This window comes from Atta colombica, unplaced genomic scaffold (genome assembly GCF_001594045.1).
Source record: "Atta colombica isolate Treedump-2 unplaced genomic scaffold, Acol1.0 scaffold135, whole genome shotgun sequence".
In the NCBI taxonomy this organism is placed as follows: domain Eukaryota; kingdom Metazoa; phylum Arthropoda; class Insecta; order Hymenoptera; family Formicidae; genus Atta; species Atta colombica.
The window spans coordinates 397,723-420,324 of NW_017259223.1; the positions used below are offsets into that span (position 1 = coordinate 397,723).

The 22,602-nt window shown below is 29.4% G+C and overlaps 1 protein-coding gene across 2 annotated transcripts; it reads left to right on the forward strand.

The window, feature by feature from the left end:
• The first annotated feature begins 14,976 nt into the window (after window positions 1–14,976).
• On the forward strand, window positions 14,977–18,032 carry LOC108684555 (U3 small nucleolar ribonucleoprotein protein IMP3). Of its 2 annotated transcripts, none has more exons than XM_018188945.1 (4): window positions 14,977–15,165; window positions 17,245–17,559; window positions 17,636–17,708; window positions 17,817–18,032. In XM_018188945.1, exons 1-4 carry the CDS (start codon window positions 15,029–15,031, stop codon window positions 17,838–17,840), a joined length of 549 nt encoding a protein of 182 aa, XP_018044434.1. In that variant the 5' UTR covers window positions 14,977–15,028; the 3' UTR covers window positions 17,841–18,032. The 2 variants fall into 2 exon arrangements, with proteins under 2 accessions (XP_018044434.1, XP_018044433.1); XM_018188944.1 differs by lacking the exon at window positions 14,977–15,165 and adding an exon at window positions 16,116–16,475.
• Window positions 18,033–22,602: the final 4,570 nt, after the last annotated feature.

Here is a 22,602-nt window from a genome sequence, read left to right on the forward strand (position 1 = left end):
GCAGTTATTTTGACGTCATTTCGATGTTATGATGACTTATGTTTTACTTGAAAGTTCATCTCAAGTATATTGCGTAAGAAAATTTTAGAAATTAATGCATAAATTTCTGACAGTCACAAATTGGTTTGAAAAAAAGAACTGAAACATAAAAAGAACATACCTTTTAGTATTTTTCTTAAACGATTATTTACCTAAAAGTTGCATTTCAAAATTGATATTACAGAACTTTGCGCTAGCTCGGATGTGCAAAGCAAAAATGAAAGTTGATAAGACCATGAACAAAAAATTATAAGATGATAAGATAATATATATAACTAATATAATGTCCAATGATGTTCAAAACATGTGTAAACGAATATATTTCAGCTGCAGAAAGTCTTCTTCAGTTCAAAATAGTTTTTAAGTTGACATTTAAAAATTATAAATAAATGTTTATTATATACATAATAAACATAATGAACTGCAGTACCATCTTATCTCCCGTAATATTTTTGGCCTCATCAAATTTAATTTTTGTTTTAATGATTCAAAATATTCAAACTTATTTTCTGGAAGACTTTATTTTTTGAGTTGCTGTTGTAGTAAATAAATATTTAAATATATTCGTATAAAATTATATTTTTATCCTGAATTTTAGCGCAAATCATCTAAGATATTCTTAGGCGAGAAACAATTAATTCTACTCTCTCTCGAGGTCTTCGAAGTGAGTAACAATAGAATGACTATAACCAGCTGCAATTAAATATTCTGTGCTTTGAAAAAGAAGACTGTGGCTGTCGATAAAAAAATTTCGTCTCTGTCAACAGAAAACGCGCTAGATTAAAATAGATCAACAAATAATAGATAATACAATAAATAATAAATTAGCAGACTATGACATGCTTGAAAAGGGCTATTTTTGAGACTCCATTATCCAAGCTAATTAAAGAACTGAGACTATTGTCATCTTCAAATTTATAACTTCTTTTATTATCTTCGTTCGTTCGTTTATTCCTCACACTTATTCATATCTCAACAGACTCTGAGGCATTAAAGTTCCAATTCAAATTCTACAAACGCACAAATGCTGATGAACATTTCTCGATCATTAGATATCTATGAATATACATCTACAATTGATATCTACAATGATCAAAGGTTATACATGTTCCTGAAAAGAAAGTCATATACGAGACACAAAAAAATCGAATTTCATTTCGCGAATAATATTCGCGATCTGAAAATTCCTTCCTTTACGAGAATAATTTTCCCTTTCTGAAAATAACTCGATTAAAATCATTTTGCAGAGTGTGTAATTATCGCAAGAGTTCTACCTGTTTGGTTTGCAATAATTTCCTGTTATGTAATAAACAAGCGACGATACTTGTTTGTCTTGTTTAGCTACGTTGCATCCTTTTCTATTCACTTCGTAATAAGATAATAGAATTTGGAATAAATAAGTAATAAATAAAAAAAAACGTTCCGATTTTACTTAAAATTTTTAAGGGCACTTTTAAATAACAGCGATCACACAATTTTATAACTTTAATCACACAATTTTTCAAATTTTAAATTTTAATAGAAAAAATTTGATAAATAAATCTGTAAATTTAATAAATAAAATTAATATATACATAAAATAAATTTAAGAAATAAGTTTAATAAACCAAATAAATTTATAAGTTTATTTATAAGTTTAATAAGTAAAATTCCTTATTCTGTGTTTAGTTTCACCCTGAAATTTTAGTTACAGGCACAGGGTTAGAACGGCCCATCGGCTACTCTGACGCGAGCTTATCAGGACCACACAAGATAAGAAAACTACAGTTTTCATAATCTGCCTAACGACATTCTTTTTCGATTCGTCATCGAGATATGAGACAAATGAGCAGAAGAGCATTGCAGAAATTTCTGATTTTCTTAAATGAGTGAATGAATTTCTTAATCACGTCTTTTCTTTCATCTAATGGACAGAACGCATCGCGAATTCGAGCGATCATCGTAAGCCGTAGATAATTCAGTCGGTAATGATCGAAACATTTTCTTTCTTTTCTTTCTTTCTTAATACTCGAAATGAGAGATTTTACTTTCCGGAAACAAGCAGAGAAATTTTTTTTTCTATTTCGCTTTAAATTTTAAAAATGTATACTAGATCGGTTATAGAAATAATATATATATATAGATATAAAAGTATATGTTTAAAAGATGTGTCATAGGAAGATAAAAAAAGTAGATAAAAAAAGGATTAAAGAATTGGAATCGGTAGCAATATGTTCATTTAATACAATAAAAACTTGTGTACATGAGGCTAGTATGAGCCATTCTTATAATATTGTAATTCGCTGCAAAATTTACCAGTATACAATGTTTCATAATTTATTATAATAATTCATTATAATATATTCAATTTCCTAACTGTGGAAAATAATTAATAAATCAATTTTTAAAAATAAATATTAATATTTTTTTTAAACAATGTATTTATTAAATAAGGCCCACTTATGTGATTATTATTACAACTATTATTATTTGTTTATTATGTGTAGAGTTTGCGCCAGAAAATAACGATTTTCAATGCTACTATCTTTTAAAAAAACTAAAATTGCATTCAAATTACTAGAATTTTCCAAAGAGTAAAGAATTAATTACAAACAAAATTAAAGATAATTGTAATATTTGAGAGTAAAGTAAGTTTTAAGGAATTTTCTTTTTATGATTAATAATCATTTTAAAATTGATTTAGAAAGATAATATTTATTTTCTTTGTTATTTTTAATTTACTTTTGATTTGGGCCTTATTATTAGGTAACTTTGCTTCCGTTAACTTTTGCCGCCGTTTTTTTTCCGAAATTCGAGGCTTTATTGTAAAAAACTGGTTATACATTTATGATTCAAAGTATTATCCATCGCTGGCCACTACTTTCTCCCATCTTTCAGGTAGCGAATCCCGCGTCGAAAAAACTGGTCATCTTTTGAGGCTATCCACGAATCGATCCAATTTTTTACTTCTTCATAAGACCGGAAGTGCTGGTCAGCCAGGCCGTGTGCCATTGATCGAAACAAGTGATAGTCAGAGGGAGCAACGTCTGGAGAATACGGCGGGTGGGGTAGGACTTCCAATTTCAACGTTTCCAAGTATGTCTTGACCACTTTCGCAACATGGGGTCGAGCATTGTCATGCTGCAAAATCACTTTATCGTGTCTCTCATTGTATTGCGATCATCTTTTAATACTCGGCTCAAACGCATCAATTGCGTTCGATACCGATCGCCTGTGATTGTTTCAGTCGGTTTTAACAGTTCATAATACATTACGCCGAGCTGGTCCCACCAAATACAGAGCATGACCTTGGAGCCATGAATATTCGGTTTGGCCGTCGACGTGGAAGCATGGCTGGGAACTCCCCATGATTTTCTGCGCTTGGGATTATCGTAATGAACCCATTTTTCGTCTCCAGTCACAATGCGATGCAGAAATCCCTTCCGTCTTTGCCTTTCAAGCAGCTGTTCACAAGCAAACAAATGCCGTTCAACATCTCTCGGCTTCAATTCGTACGGCACCCAATTTCCTTGCTTCTGAATCATTCCCATGGCTTTGAGGCGTTTTGAAATGGCTTGTTGAGTCACTCCCAATGATCGTGCCAATTCTTCTTGATTTTGACACGAGTCTTGCTCAAGTAATGCCTCCAATTCTACATCTTCGAAAACCTTCTCTCTTCCACCACTATGCCGATCTTCGACGTCAAAATCACCGTTCTTGAAGCGTTGAAACTACTCACGACACGTTCTTTCACTAATAGCGGTCTCACCATAAGTATTTGAGAGCATTCGATGAGCCTCAGCCGCAGATTTCTTCATATTGAAAAAATTAAAACCTCTCGCAAACGACGAGAATTTGGCTCGTAAACTGACATTTTCAATCGAGAATAACTTTATGCAGACACAAATCGACTAATGTTTCTATGGAGTTATGTTGACAGATGCCCAAGTTTATTGTATGACGTCTATGATTTATTTATTTCGACCACCACTTACCGCTAAAGTCATCTATAGGAAAACGGCGGAAGCAAAGTTGTACACCTAATATTCATATGCATAAGGTCCAATGTCAGAGTTTAACCAAATTTTGTTTCGTTCATTTACACATATTCTATATAAAAAATATATTTTATTCTTGAGAATGAATGAAATGAAGATTTGATTCTCAGTTCTCTTAGTTTATTTCGATATTCCCATAAATAGAATAAAAAAAAAAAAGTAAAATAAATTAGATTGGCTTTAATCGGATCAAGTTTAGTTGCTAAATTTCTCGGTGAACCGTATAGGTCTGTCTTCTTTTGTCAACTTTCGATTCAGTGGTATCAGGAATAAAGAGACAGAGATTTACGGAAGAATGCATCTCCTGCTGTGAATATATAAAACGAATATGTAAACCTCTCATTCTCAAAGTGCTTCGCGATTTGAGGTCGCATGGTATGCCTCCGAGGCGCACTTTCCGCAAGAGCAAAGCTTTCAAGATGAAACTTTTCGGCACGATGTTTTCGCTCGCACTCCTCTTCCAATCGGCATTTTAATTAGAAACGCCCCGGCCTCTTCATTCGCCGATCGAGAATCGATCCTTCGCCACAAGATTCTCCATATAGTACAGGCATCAAAAGAATATCCTAAAGATACCTTGAGAATATCCTTATGTCTGCATCTGATCTAAGCAGAACAACGAGTCATGTCAAAATAACATTAAAATAAATCAGAAATGATTGAAAAATGACTTTTAATGATGAGGATGATACCATTTTAAAATCATTTTGACATCATTTTGATAATATATACATAATGACTTGTTCTGCTTGGGAATGTTCTACCCAAGAAACACACAAAAGTCAAGAAAAATCAAAATGATTTTATTTTGATTTTTAATGTCAATAAACAATCAAATTTTGCACCAAAATCATGTAATCAAAAATCATGCTTTTAACTTTCATGACGTCAAAATAAAGTCTGACTTTCTCTTAAAGTTTTGATTTTCTTTTAATTTAATATTTTCCTTGGATACAAGATTGGGTAAATTAATGTTTTTTTAAATTAAATTAAGTTAAAGTTAATGGCTTATAAAATTAACAAAATTAAATTAAAAATTGAATAAAAAATTAAGTTAAAATTGAAGGAATAAAAAGTTAATTTAATAAAAGTTAAGATTGAATTAACTTAAGTTTACAAAAAAGTTAATTTGTGGAAAAAAATTATTTTTGAAATCAGAATGTCCTAATTTTTTTTAAATGAGATTACTTTAAATAACGCAGTATAAATTATTAGGTAAATTTTTTTATTTACATGTAAATTATTTATATATAATAAAAGTCACATGTAAGGCATTTAAAAATCTTGCAAGAGAAAAGAGTATATTTGCAATCTCTCGTTTTTTAATCTTTATCTAGCTTTCTTTAACTTCTGAAATGACTGCTCACGCATGTTTATGACTACATCGATTAGATATTTGTTACAAAAAATATACGTCAAAGTTTAGAAAATAAGTGGATGTACAGCACTATTTTATAATTCTTCATTTCATATTTATGTTGCTGAAATATAACGTTTACACCTAAAATTAATGTGATTCAAATATAAGCAGGAATTGACAAAATCTAGCGAGCCAATAAAAATTGACTATCGTGTGTGACTCTTATTATACGTAGAGTTTCTAATCATAAAATCATTGAACTTTTTCTAAATTAATTTTCTTTTCTGATTCTTCTTTAATGTTTAAGATTTTATAGAAAAAAAACATTAACATTAAGAGAGATAGAAACATTTTTAATTTAAAAAAAGTTTATAAATTAAAGTTTAAAACTAAATTAAGTTAAAAATTAATGCATTTAAAATTAACTAAAATTAACTAAGTTAACTAAATTAACTAAGTTAAATTAAAAATTATTAATTTTTAATTTTTTTTTAACTTTTAACAAGTTATTATCTTGCTTGGATATAAGGGTTTTCCAAGAATGTTTCTCAGATAAAGTCTTTGGCGAAAATAAAGATCGAATGAACGTATACACTATTAAATATATGAAAGGAGCAAATGACAATCCCAATTCTTTGAGTTAAATAACATTTTATTATTTTTATTTTCATGTATTTATTTTTATTTTCATTTTATTTTATGTATCAAAATATCAATCAATCTATTATTATAGGTTTTTCAAAGTAAATATCGCTCATGTTAACGTATGCACTCAGTAAATAATAAACTAAATTAATTAATTATAATAAACTAAATTTTAATCAAGTTTAATAAAGTTTCTTGTATTAAATTGTTTAACTTTATTATTTTAATTAAATCGGTGACATAATGAGTAGGAACAACAGCGATCTATAGAAATGATAAAAAATAACTTATATTAGATGTAATTTAAGACCATTATGAATTTAACAGTAAAAGTGAAGAGTAGCTCAAGTGTACACGAACTATATATATGTATAGATTGTGTTCAGACTCCCACCCAAGTGTCATCTAGGTATCATTATATTCTTATTATTAATTGAATGTTGAATAAGGATAACATGATAATACCTGTATGCCAATATAACTTTTTAACGACAATTTTACTAGCTCGGGATGTTGCGCAGATATTTTATATGGTAAAAAAGCTGCGCAATGACAATATAAAGATATCGAACTTTCATTAAAAGTTACAGAACAGACCTATTTGGGCACTTATTGAATAAAAATCTGAATGCGCCTCTTAGAAAATGAAAATTGGAACGTAGATGAAAAGTGCACATTTTTTTCTTAAAACGTTTCTTTTTAGGTTGCCATCTTTAAATTTTCGTTTCCTAGGAATTTCGTTTGCGTTTCTGCCATTCTTTCTTTATATTCGATTTCCACTTTGACCTTTATTATTTTCACCAGAAATGTGAAGTGTGGTCGTAAGAGATGTATGTCTCTTCACTCTATTCGATTGTAACACATGACGACGTAGTACGTAATTGTTGCATTATGCTGTGGATTGAGAAGTAACCCAAAAAATTAGATTTTTCGGAAAATTAAAAGGTTTATTTACGAGAAGTTATTTGAAATAACGAATTATACAACAAACTAAAACTGCTAACGGATTTGGAAAACTTGCCAATTTCAAAAACTGTAAAAAAATACGTTTTTTAATAATATCTCAGAAAGTATTCATTTTATCAAAATAAAGATCATTATCAAAAAGAAAGCTGATAAAATTACGAACAATACCGTCTTTTTTTAAGATCATACAATTAATATTTTCCGTGATAGAATTTTTTTAGAATGTTGTATTTTTTTATCTATTTACTATTTTTTTATCATTTCGAGAATGAAAAGATTTTTTTCGTAAATATCTCGGATCTGGTTACTTTTATGTACAAAAAATTTCTTATAAAAAATTTAAAAAATTTCTCTTGAAAATTACCGAATTCCTTATAGAATCATTTTTTATTAAGTCTCGTCCGATAAGTTGCTGAGATGTAAATAAATTTTCTCAAATTGTAATACATTTTAATGGATAACTTGCTTGTAACTTATCGTATGTAAATAAACATAAACAGTCTTAAAGATTATGAAATTAGCTTGAAAATGTTTTTTCTTAACTTCGTACTAATAGTTTCCGAGATATGGTTTTTCAAGGATATTATGAGATCTTCTGTTTACGTTAAAATATGAGTTCATTTATCATTACAAGTATATGTATAATCGAATTGGAAAAAATAATATTCGCATTTTTCTCAAAATTTACATGTATTTATATATGATCCTAGTTGCGTATCATTCCAAAATTTATTTTTGGAAAAACAACTTCGAAACAAATTGCCTTTTTTTTTAACATTTTCTAAAAAAATATATTCTCCGTAACTTTTTTATAAATATCACAGTTTTTAAAAGATTTATGTAAAATATATTAACTACAAATTAAAGCTTATAAAATTTTCTAAAATGCATTTTTTTCTTCTCTCTCCGTCAATTTTTGTGCAAGATACAGTTATTTAAAGAAAGAAAGAGTTTTCTGCGACAATTTTTTGACTGAAAATTACTATCTATAACTTGTGTAAAAATGGTATATTTAGAAAAATGATATGATAATGACATTTTTTGATCTCTAATAGATAATATTCCTTTGAATTTGGCGTTTGGTTCATATATTTAGAACCAATAGTTTCGGAGATACAACGGTCGACACGTACGGTCTTATTTAGACTGCTAATTCTGATAGTGACTGGCTATTGCCGCAGAGTTTAAGTAGTGTGGCATATGTATATATCTTTTTTGGTCTTCATACCTTCATCATGAAAATGTAAACATTAATTTCTCAATACACAACCCAAAAAATCCCTGTGCGTACACAACGGATATTTATAACCCGACATTTTCTTTTGCTTGTATCTCGAGTTGTTATGCATTGATTTTAATTAATTTTTAAATAAACATTCGAAGACTGAAAACAAGAATATTTGAACAAAAAAGTCGAAAAAGTCATAATACAAAAGTTATTTTACAATAAGTAAAAAGAGATCGATAAAACGTACAACTTTCAAAATTGGTTCATTATAAGATTAATTCGTTAGAAGTTAGAAAATTGATTTCTTATAAGATTTTTAGGATCATTTAACATGATTCTTACTTTCATAATCTATTAATTCGCTGATATTATTGCTGGCATTTATGAATTCCTCGCCTGTAGTCTCCTCAGTATCATCGATCGGCGTCGATCGATATCGAACAAGTTCGGACAACAATTATATCTTAGTATAAGATTCCTGAGCCGAATAAGGCCCAGCACTAAATAAGGCCCATTTTTAATTTTATTACTTTAAAATTCACTTTATACGCCTGCAATATATGCTTAAAAGATGTGTCACAGAAAATAAATAAATAGGTATCAAAGAATTGGAATCGATAGCAGCACGTTTGTTTAACACAATAAAACTTAACATTTTAACACAATAAAAACTTGTGTATAAGCCATTTTTATAATCCGCTGCAAAATTTATCAGTACAATGTTTCATAATTTATTATAATTCATTATTAATTTTATTCAATTTTCCTAACTATGGAAAATAATTAATAAATCAGTTTTTTGAAATAAGTATATTTTTTTTAAATAATGTACTTATTAAATAAGGTCCACTTATGTGATTATTATAGTTATTATTTGTTTATTATGTGTGGAGTTTGTGCCAGAAAACAACATTTTCAATGCTGCTATCTTTTAAGAAGCCAAAATTGCATTCAAATTGCTAGAAATTTCCAAAGATTAAAGAATTAATTATACAAACAAAATTGAAGATAATTGTAATATTTGAGAGTAAAGTAAGTTTTAAGGAATTTCCTTTCTATGATTAATAATTATTTTAAAATTGATTTAGAGAGATAATGTTTATTTTTTTTGTTATTTTTAATTTACTTTTGATTTGAGCCTTATTATATTATATCATATGTATGTAATAAGGCCTAATATCAGAGTTTAACAAAATTTCGTTCATTTACACATAAAAAATATATTTTATACTTTTGGAAGTGAACGAAATGGAGATTTGATTCTCATTTACATGTAATAAATAACATATATCAAGATCAAAGATCATTGAAGAGGTTGCACCTTATTTTTTTTTTATTTTTAAAATTCATTTTATAAAAATGAATGATCTTGATCTTGACGAATGTTATCCAGGACATTCTGAACAATATTCAAGAGGTTTTAGCCATTAATCGGACACTTTGCGTAATGCTAATACCGGCGGTAGTGTAACTTTTAAATGCTATAACTCGGAAATTCATGAAGATAAGGTTTGTAACCAGTGTTTTGAAAACGTCTCAATATCAGCTAAAAATATGCTATGAAAATAAGGAGTTTAAGATTTTTGTGTTAATCTTGAAAGCACTTTCTAAAGTCAAATTAATATCATCTGATAACTTTTTTAACATCTTATTACTTTCGTTTCAAACATTTTTTAGATAAATCAATATTTTTTGAGATATTAATTCCAGAATTTTTACCATATACTAAATATCTTTTACCTACAATCTTTAATACGTTTCCGCCATTTCTTAATTTATATCTTATGCTGACTTTTGATATCAAGGATTTTCATTAACTTGTTGTACAAATCGAGATGGTCCCTTGTCAGAAATGTTGCAGATTATATTTCGTAATTTTTATAAAATGTTTCATTTTTCGGTTGAAATATTTCTGAAATATTTCTGAAAATTTTTGATGCTGTATAGGAAATACTCGTGCTTATCACTATAAGAATAGTTCGTATCCTTAAACCTTGTACTATTGCTGATATAAAAACAACGTGTATTATTTTTGTCTGCTCTATAAATGTACCAAGTTTCATTAAATTTGGCGAGTCACGGAAAGATATGTTGACTTGTTAGTTTATTTCAATAACCTCATAAATAATCCTCAGAATCAAAAAGAAATAAAATAAATTATGTGGCTTTATTCGGCTTAGGCCTTATTATATATTTTTAAATATTGGGTTACGAAAAAGTCCTTTTATATATAGTCTAATTGAAACATATTTTTTAAATTATTTACAAACTTTTATTAAATCAAATATGTTTGTGCCGTTTTGATCAATGAACTTTTGCCATTTTTCGAGTAGAGTCATTATTTCATCGGTGTAGAACTTCTGTGATTTCTCGGTAAAAAAAAAAACAGAGATAACTTATAAAAAGACTTTTTCTCTAACTCCATATTAAACTGTATGCGTACGTTAATATTCATTTACATTGCATAATTTTTTAGTAATATTATATGTAGGCATTGTGAAAGACTTGAATGACAAACTGGCTTTACGTGAGTATATACGTGTGAGTCTGAAACTTAGAAAATATAACGCAAATGATCTTTTTGGAATGGTTAATGGGATCCTAAAGCCGTCTGTATTATCCACTAAATCGTAATTTTTGTATAACAATTACTTTTTTCTCTTTATAGATTCGAATTCTTTTTCAGGATTAAAGTATACGCATTAATATGTGTTATTTTTTATTACTTTTATTATATTAATTAATTTATTTAATATTAGCTCTATAATTATTCTTTTAATAATTTACTCTTTATTAATTTTTATTAATCTATCCTTCTGATCAGAAAACTATATATATTCAATTATTTTATTCCTTACTCTAATTAGAAGTTTACTTATTATTTTTTTATATTTCACAAGACTGTGAGGTGGAGTTTGTGCCGTAAACCTAAAAATTTTTTTTAAGATTTCAATTTCGAAATTTTTTTTAAAATTTCAATTTCGAAATTTGTTGTCACTCTCGGCATAAACTCCATTTTACAGACACATATTAATGTATACTTTAATCATGGAAAAAGATTTTCAAATCTATAAAAGAAGATAAAAATTATTGTTATACAAAAATTACGATTTAATTGGTAATACAGATGTCTTTAAGATTTTAATCGGACTAGTCACAATCGAGAGCTTGTACTACGAATATACAACAAAATTATCATTAGATTTTTTTATTACGGTTTTAGTTTGAGATATTTTAACCAAAATAAATTTTTATTAAATAATTCTAGATAAACTTGATTATTATATCTAGAATATAATTTATAATTTATTGTTTGTATTTATTTGTTTATATCATTAAAATACATTGACAGACGCGAGTAATATAAAAAAAAATAAACAAAAACATAATATTTTTTTAGATTTATTTTTTAGATTAATTGCGTAAATAAACCCTTCTCAAAAGTTATTGGTCATATAAGGATGAATAAAAATCGATTTTGTAGGAAATTTAATAATTTACATAAGAACTATTTTGTATAATATAAAAGTAGCCAAATCTGAGATATTTTATACGAAAAAAGTTAGAATTATCAAAATGACCAAAAATACAACATTCTAAAAAAATTCTATCACGGAAAATATTAATTGTACGATCTTAAAAAAAAAACGAAATTGTTCGTAATTTTATCAGCTTTCTTTTTGATAATGACCTTTATTTTGATCAAATGAATACTGAAATATTTTTGAAAAACTGCATTATATTTGATCAGTTTTTTGAAGCTGAAAAAACGTTTTTCAAATCTGCTAGCGGTCAAGACTTTTAGTACATTGTATAATACGTCATTTCGAACAACTTCTCGCAAATACATCTTTTATGACAATTTTGCTTTTAAAATGCAAAAAAGAATTAATTTTCCTGAGGTAGAAGTAAGGTCGAAGCCTCCCTCAAGTTCGGTCGTATGTTTAAAAAGAACATTTCGTGAGACGAGATAAACATTTAATTAAAACTTGTCCTCGTAAACTAAACATGACTCCTCTGCAGCTATTCTCTTTCTTTCTTTTCGATCGAAGAATATTTTGAAGTCAAGCGACCTGCGACTTATTTTTAAAATTTTGCCGAACTCCTCAAAAATTTGTCGAAACTCGATCAATTTCTAAGCTATCCCTATCAGCCATATTATTTATATAATGCTTTAATCGATTTAAATGGGGAGAGTGGCGAACAGTCTAACAGCTTTGAATAATTCAAATACAAATAACAAGTAAAACATTATTAGTCATAAGGGAACAAAATCAATTATTTATTTCCTCACAACTTGTTGAAAAGGTTTTTATTCGCCGCAAACATAGAAACACATACAGTTTACCAGGAACTTTAATTTATTAAAATGTATGTCGATAAAACAGCGAGCAGAGTGAACAAATTATATTGCTGTGCTACTATCTAGTAGGAATGTGCCGTACTAAAATCAGGGAATAGAAAGTTACTTTTGAAAGATAACAAGTTACAGTTACTCGGTACTGAATAGAAAAAGTATAATAAGTTACCGTTACTAGTTAACGATTTTTAAAAGGAGTGTATATCAATTGTTAACTAATTGACTAATTTAAAATAATATAATTTCATTGGTGAAACAATGAAAAATTATTAAGGCCACACCGATGTGAGTGATGTGAGCAAATGAACTATGCAAGTACGTTGCTCTCTTTTAAAAGTAAGAATGTTATCCAATAACAGTCGGAATTTCGAAAAACAGAATCTCAGAAAAAATAATAGAGTGGGGATTAACCAATCAGAATTATTGGGCTGCATTACTGTTCATCTGCATACGTTAAATCCAAGGTTATTGAAATTGAATTTCTGTACGTATGAAAAGAAATTCATTATTAATAAATAATTGTTCGATAAGAATTTATTAATATATAAGTATTAATTAATTTTTCTAACATATAAATATAACTATATTTGTATCGTGGGGTGAAATTAATTTTTCTAACATCGTTGGGGATGAAATTGCATACTTATCAATCCAAAATTTTTGTGGCTGGGTTGCATAAAGCATGCAATAAATAGCAATTGTTGCTCTACACTTTTTTTGGGATCTGGCGTTAATTTTGCGTCCAAACTGAACACAGTTCGTATTGAGCAAAGGCAATAAGTAATATGATTTACAATTATATATAAGAGGAAGAGATATAACTTGAACCGTTAAAGCATCAATATTAGGAATTTGCCCTTATATAACTTGTTGTGGTCCTGAATATCAACCATGAAATTTTTTCCTAGGAAAAGTGAAAAGTGAAAAATTTCTTCATTAATTTCAATGATTAAAATTTCCACTTTTCACTTTCAATTCTAGAGATAAAGTTTTATGATTGATACCCTTGAACCCTTGATTCTTGAAATAGTTGCGTATACGTAAATGGCAAGTTGCGAATACTCGCAATGGAAAATCCCTAGAAGTCAATAAGGAAAGCAATACTATCAAATGCCCTGAATACTATACTTCCGCGTCGGAAAACAAAAAGAGAAATTATCAAGAGGTCTTATGCACACAAAACGCGATGAAGGGCCATCTACATAAGTCGCAAACGCAGAACGCAGTTTGCAGACACATTTGCGACAACCAATCAAAAGCTGTTGTTAGTATTACCGGCATTTCTGATTGGTTGTCGCAAATGCGTCTGCGAACTGCGTTCTGCGTTTGCGACTTATGTAGATGACTATTAACATATGAACTTAAGCCGATGAGCCAATCAAGATACTGCTTTAGATCTACGTACTCTACGTAACGGAAATAGAAATAACAATAAATTTAATCCATAATCTCGCAATAAGATGAATTTCAACCGACTGAAACTCGCCTTCGTAATCTAAAGCAGTATCCTGATTGGCTCATCGGCTTAAGTTTATACTTTACGCATATCGTTATAGAATTTTGTGTGCGGTAGCCCTAAACCCTCGGTGGAAATTAGGCCATTGTTACGGAAAGTGTGTGTGATTAGCTTAAAATCCATCCATTCTACAATGATAGTAAGCAATAGAAAATAAAAAGTTCTTGTATTTTATCGCGCCTTATCTCATAATAAGCTTTGACTGGCAGTAAAGTAATAAGGCGTACGAAATGAGAATAACCCATTTCGCTTATTTCCGATCTTCACGCCATATTTTACTCCCTCTAATGCATGGTATACAATGACTGCGTTCAGCGGACTCAATAGTTAGGTGAACACTCACTACTATTGATGTATACTTCCAGATCTAAAATGCTGATTGGATGATCTAAAAGAGTACATCAATAACAGCGAACGCTTATTCAACTATTGAGTCCGCTAAACGCAGTCAATGGGCAGTAACAGTAGTTGATTAAGGAGTAGATGTAGAAATCGACCAATCATAATTGATTATTTTTCTCACATTCAACTATGATTGGTCGATTCTATGCCTTCTTAATAATCAACTACTGTTATTGCCCATTGTAGACCATGCATTAGGCTGTGGTCAAAGTCTCACTACAAATGCTTTGAATGCATTTAATGAATCAATTAGAAGAAAGAATTTTACACACTGACCAATTAAAAAATGCTTTAAAGCGTTTGCAGTATCGCGTTAACCGTACCCTTACTGTTGCATTGTAGAACGGGCTTTAGTTAATCGGCATCATAGTAATGTATAAGTACTTATATTCATGGTACTTATATACTCATTTCTACCATGTTTATACTATGATCGGCGTTGGTAACAGTTGCTTTTAATCTATCGACAATCACGATGGTGCGAAAACTGAAGTATCACGAGCAGAAATTGCTGAGAAAAGTAGATTTCTTGTCTTGGCAAGTTGACAACAATCTCCATGAGGTTAAAATCTTGAAACGTTATTGCATTCAGAGAAGATCGGATTATACGGTGTAAGTGAAATAATTAAATCAATAGGTAATTTAGAATGCTTCCCTTACCTCCGATTTTGATGAAATTAGATTTTGATGAAATTTGACGCGTTTTTACATGAAACAAAAGAATCTAAGAAAAATGTCTGCTTCGCGAACCGAGATATTAAACGTTAAAGTTAATGACTATTGAGGTTAGGAAATCTGTCACAACCATGAAGTACGATTTAAGCATGTGCTGCGATCACAAATTCGTTACTTTAAAACAAGTTCTTTACTCTAAAACATAAATTCACTACTTTAAAAACAAATTTACTGCTTTCAAAACGTAAGAATAATATATGAAAACAATTTATGTTTTTAAAGTAATAAATTTGTTTTCTTTTTAATTTGTTTATAAAGTAGTGAATTTATTTTTTAAGTAGTGAAGTTGTTTATAAAGTAATGATTTTGTTTATAAAGTAGTGAATTTATTTCTCTGTCCCATGGACCGAGATATTAATTGTTAAATTTGATGACTATTAAGGTTAGGAAATGCCAGCCGCGAAATGCTGGCAATACGAACATGCGCCGCAATTATATTTTCATGCTTTATAGGTCGTGATTCGATTCATGCTGACAACGCTCATGAGCATCGTTTGTTCTTCATTTAACATTTGATAAACAACAAGGATGAAATGATTTTTAAGCGTTTCGCGCGAATCGGATCGCGGTCATAATCATATGCGCATATGTTTTAATTATGTCTCACTGTGTTTTAGAATTTGTCAGATCGCGGTTCAAAACAAAAGCAAAATAGGTTGATGAAGCAAAGTACAAATTAAAAAAGAAGTAAAGGGGATGCAGTGCCCGAATCGTAATAACTTTTGCTATTTATGTGGTTTACTTGTATCGCCAAAATATTCACGCTCGATATCGAAAAGTTTTGTGGAAGGTTTTGAAGGTTATTTTGTTATGCTTTATGTGCCAAATTTGTGGTATGCGCCAGAGATTGTGTGCTATTACTGTTACCGTGCTATGGTCGCATGGAAATATGATGAAAATAAACGAAAGAAATATCGGATAAAATATGTTTCGCCAGTAATTTGGTTACCGCAAAGTGAACACTCTGTTGATTCTTGTTATTTTTGTCAAACGCAACCACGTACCCGTGGTTTTCGTTACAATATTCGCGAAAAAATTGATTATGCCGATGTGCCAACCATAATTCCGGCACGATTGCGTTCTGCAGTTCATCCAAAAGCTCCATCAGAGGAGCAAAAAGAGCAAGAAGTCATATTTGAAGCGTATGACATGGAATCAGCAGAACTGTCTCAAACGGAATTAACAAGGTCTGAATTTGTTACAATGTAAAGCGAATTGGGCCTCCATATATTTCATTTTATAATGCAAGTGAACTTTAATACTGACTTTATACGTAAAACAAGATATCGCAAAGAAGTGCAAAAATCTGATTATCTCGTTTGCAGCAATGGAATTTGATTAAATTTCAGAATCATATTAGCTTGAAAGCGTTCCAATATTATACCTTTATATTGGTCAAAGCTAGATCTTGAGTATTTTAAAATTTAAATATCATTTCATGTGAATTTATATAAAATACATTTATAATCTTTCAAGTTGCATATTGAATTGCTTTTTTGGAGTTAGAAACGCAACTGAATTATTATAGTAGTATCACAAATTAAATTGTAATTTAATAATTTTACCTAATTGGCATAATTTTAAGAAGACCTTAATGTACTGAAAATTTGTAAATAAATTTATTACAAAAAATATTACCTCGGTCGAAAATCGAACTTGAATTTCTAGCATTTCGTGTGAGCATTCTAAGCTTTTAGATCACAGAGGCTCTAGTAATATTCTTTGTAATAATCAAACATGTAGAAATATACACATTTTTCAGGCAGTATACATTAACATAATAAACAATAATAGACGATTTATTAGGACTGTATAATGTGAAATAAATGTAAAAATAATGAACTTTAACACTTCATGCTCTTATTTTTATTTTCGCTTTTTAAAGCGAGATTTTTAAGATAAGTGCGAAGAGTGCTGAAACTATTTATCTTTATAAAGGATATCAATGAATTGTAGATACAACAAACTATCACGAGATATACGAGAGTTAGGTAGGAAGATTAAGGAAGTCGAGCCTGACCATCCCTTTCGTATTGAGCAAAGTGCCGTATTGTTGGAGAAGCTATATATGATGGGCCTGATTTCCACCAAATGGGACTTGTCGCAGACACAAAAAGTAACTGCTAGTTGCTTCTGCAGACGAAGACTCCCGGTCATTATGGTGCGCAATAAGATGAGTCAGACAATATCCATGGCGACAAAATTGATAGAACAGGGTCATGTCCGAGTCGGAGTAGAAGTTGTAAAAGACCCAGCGTTTTTGGTAACAAGGTAACATATTTTGTCTGTTCACTGCACAAATGAAGAAACAAATAAAACAATATATCAGTTGTATGTTTTACTACAGAAATTTAGAGGACTTCGTAACATGGGTAGACACATCTGCTATTAAGAAACACGTATTGGAATACAATAACGAGGTGAGAATTCTTTCAGCATCTCTTATTATACATTATTGCTGTTAAATTATATTTTCGTAATTATATGTAATACATATATAAATACATATATAAATTTTTGTTTTACAGAGGGATGATTTTGATATAGTGTGATCAACTGAATTTTCTTGTTTTTTTTTTACAAAAAGACTGTTGATATGCAACAATGTATATAAAAAAACTATCAATGTATATAAAAAAAAAACTGTTAATGAAGAAAGTAATCTACATCTTATTTTTTGTTTATATATAAAACATATATTTTGAACATTGCTTTTAATAAACTCCACAATAACTATCGTTGTTCGTAAAAGTCTTTTTTTATAGTAGTAATAATATAAAACTATAATAATACAATAGAATAAAAAGTTGTTTTTTCTTTGTAATATTATATTATCTGAATTCTCATAAAATACAAATACAAATATGAAAAATAAAATAATAAAATACGCATAGAGATTCCTTGTATGAGATAAATTTATTAAAAGTCGAATTAATTATCTCTACTTTGAGATTGTATATGTCGTTTGAACATAATCACTTAAACATAAGGACACGAAGAATGCATTGACATAATCGTAAATATGAAGATTTTTACCACTTAAGGTTTAGCGCAGATGAGATTGATTTTGTGAGACCGATTTTTATTTATAACCAGAGATTGCAACAGTTTAAAAAATATCAACTATATATCAATATTTTTTGTATAATAACTAAGATAAAAATCGAACCAATCAAATGTATTCAATTTTGCTATTTAGTTTTTATTTCGATGTTCAGTCTCTGCTTATAACATGAAAATCACATTCAAGATATGTGCTGTACTGAAAATTAGTATGATCACATCTAGCGCTAATTTGCAAACAAAAGTACAGTTATGTGCATTTTTATACAATCCGCTGACACTGATTCGATTAATTGATAAGGAGAACACATTTATATCGTACTAGGAACGTTAGGAATACTTCGCCAGAATTAGACACTGCAACTGCACTGGAACGATATAAAGAAAAATTGGAGCAGCGATGAATCATATCACGTGCATTCCGAGCAGCCACTCATTCATATACTTATAATGATAATTAGTATTTATTATGATTATGATACAAATGTTACATGTTAATATCTTTATAGTAATCGGCAGTCTCTGTGCTGGTCTCTGTGACATCGCCGCCGCGTTAAGTAATCTTTATTACGTTCTAAAGAGTACTTGGAGTATGCACTTTTTTCTCTTTTTTTTGTCTCTTTCTTTCCTTTGTACTTTTCTAGAACGTAATTAATAGATCAAACGGGGGCGTGTGTCGGCTCAGGTCCCTAAGTATCTCCTCCTCTTCTCCTTCTCCTTCACCGTCAACTATTTACATAATTGCCTTGCGAAATCTCTCCGTAACACGCTGCATTTATTCACAGAAGGAAAAAAAAACGATATCGTTTATTTTGTTCCGTATTCTTATTTATCTCTACGGCATATCCGTACACCGGCTTCGTGAAAATTTTATTCAATTTATTTGAAATGAAACGTGAATCATGATCGCGCGTTTTCCCGTAATGTAAAACGAGCTTATGTGATATTTCCGATATAAAGGCCCATAGTGAAATATCGTACAAAAGAAAGAAGCAAAGACGAAATGAAAAGAAAAGGAAAACTAATAATACATTTGTGCAATTATTAATTATTGATAGTCGAGACATCCACTCGCGAAATACAGTAAAGTGCCTCTCATAACTATCGAACGTGTTTCATACTTTCAAATTACTATATCTATTGTTCATTTTTTCTTACGTGGAGACATACTGTTACATATAGAATTTCGCATCAATTGTGCTTGTTATGACTTTTGTCCCTTCTCGAAAGAAATTCAATTCTTTCTTTTTTGAATCATTCTACTGTTCTTTGTACAAATTCGTTAACGTATTCTATTCTATTAATCTTAACGAGATACTCAGTGAATTATGTTGTCCTTGTATGGCCCTGAAACAAATATATCGCACAACAAAATGCAGAAAATGCATGAAAATTTCCGTTGCATCATTTCATTTAAATAATTACTTATTTGAAGACTGTAAAACGCTGAGTATCGCGCTAAATTCGAATTTGCAAACCTACATCGCTATATCTGGGGTCGCCCAAATTCTGAGAAATTATGACAAGATCTTGCTGGTTATTTCTCAGGTTTTGGTGAGTTCACCAATTTAAGCATCCATGCTTCTTTCGATATTTGAATGTCAGAACTGAGTTGTTTTGAGAAGGCAAAGTAAAAAAATATATTTTTGTAAAAAGATCAGATGATTAAGGATTAACCGTGACAAAAATAAGTAAAAAAAGTGCTTTGGGAAAACTGTATGCATTTAAATGCAGTTCGCAATAGTGAAGAGAATTGGGAATCATAATGAAATGACCAGCTTTGTGCGTGGTATCAATGAACATATGAAAGTTTCAGAAAGACCAATGGATGACTGCTTTGATGAAAAAAAAGATTCTTACAGTTGTACACTACTATCTACAAAAACTTCAATGTTTTTTTTAAATTTTAATATTCTCTTCGTATTATGCTTGTGTTGCAATAAATAGTATAAATTTTACATAGGCAGTTTTACATATGCTACTGTACAAGAAGTGTAAAAAGATTCATATCTTTCTCACTCCAATTTAAGTATAAATTTATCGATACAAATAAATCTACAACATTAGATTCAAATATAATTTTTATATAATAATCTGACGCTGAAAAAGGATTCTGAAATATATCATTAGAATTTGAAAGCAGCATCACCATCCATTGTGGATCGCAGTGACGTTTTCTTTACGATGACTTAATTTATTAATAAAATGTTTACTTTGTTAAGCAGAATAAATTAAAGCCGCTTATTATTATCCATTACGCTACATTCACAGGGCCAGTCATTCCATCTTCAGATAAAAAATCTAGTACTTTATTTGACAAATAAATCTCTTATATCTCTGCCTGAATCGTAGCATTGGCTATAATACAGAGTAATAAGTTTGGCGAACGTTGGAAAGACTGGTCCTTCAAGACAATATCGAATTTACGCTTTTGTTAATCCTCCAATATTATGCTATCTGATTGAATCCAATCTTTATGCCCTTGATATATTGATAAATTATCAACCAGTAAATGATTCTCCTCTTCCACAGTATATTAATTTAATCATTAACAATTCAATTATCAATCAAATTAATTTTTCTAGAATATTAAATTAAGCGTTAGATAGTATTTTCACTGTAAAAGTCTGTAAAACTCATGTGTGTGGACGAAAATGAATGGAAATTATAGAACGAATATCAAATATGAATCGTGATAGACATAAGCTTTGGAAGATTGACAATGTACCTATTTTGTCCATTCAAAATTGTAATTTTTACAAATTATATTTTTACATACCGGAATGCACGTGGTGACATTCATTACATATCATTGCAATTTTATGGCTGCAAAATATAAATGTACGATAATAACGAAAGCGTCTTATCAACTTTAGTGTCAGCTATTAGTAAAAAAAATACACATGTCGCCGAAATAATATACAGACAACATAATTTTTAATAACAGGTAAGTACAAGATATTTTTATGCTCAGTTTTTTTGGAGTACACCTTCTTAATTGGACACGATAAATTTTGGGTTTTTTTTTTATCATACGCTGCGACAACGAGTAGATAGATTATTGCATATTAACAATATCATTATATAATGTAATGATACGTCGCGAAACATTTTTCCAAAGATTTTCCGACACAAATAGTCTCTCTACATGTGTCAGATATATCCATATCATAATATAAATAAGCATAATTTTAATGCTCATTAAAACTCATATAAATATATAATATATATATAAATTATTAATCAAATTTTTACCCAATAATTAGAGACAATTACAAAGTATCTCTTAATGCTCAAAAAAGGGATAATGCCGACATTCTTCATATACTCAAAACTTTAAGATTTAAGTAAGTTTACGTATTCTTTAACTTGAAATGGATGTAAGGAGAATTCAAGCAATAACATCTACTTAAATATCTAGCAAAGGATTCTAATAGATCCTAAAACACTTTTCTCACAATTGCTACTCGGATATGCATATTGAGTAGTTCTCGTCCAATATGCACAGTATGTACATCATATGGATGGAATCGTAAAACGGTAACACTTTATAAAAATGGAAAATTTCTTCATTGATGCCAGTAACAATTATTATGCTATTGCTTCGTGAGTTTAATATTGAAATTGGACAAATCTTTACAATCCAAATAAATATATACCTTAACCGGACCTTTATTGTATAAATCTCTTTGAATAAATAAGAGATAAAGTTGAATGAGATAAGATAGTTCAAATAAGAGTTATGCGCAATTGTTCGTATTATCCGTATTTTCGGAAAACGTAGATCAATTATATGATTCGATACTGCAGAATTTACAATTAAGATAATCTCATCTTCAACAAACATTGTAATGTATTAAAGCTTCGGTAGTCTGAAGGCTTAAGAAGGCTCGCAAGGAATGTTATATAGAGATCTGAGTTTGGCTTCCAATCGAGGCAATATTTTTCGTAATAAAAATTAATTATTTACAGATTTTAATATGTTATTCAGCATTATTAACGTTGTTCTAAAATCTAAGAGCATCGAATTGTTAAATTGCTAATCAATTTAATTCGTGATATTACTACAATAGAGTTTAGAGTTTGTCTTTCAAAAATAATTTAAAAAACTATAGTAATATAATATATAAATTCACACAAAATTATACAAGCACTTAAGATCTAGCTAGACTGTTAAAAGCATTTATTTCTTATTAATGTGTTCTCACATGTATGATCCTATGAGATTTAATATTTAATACTGTTAAATTA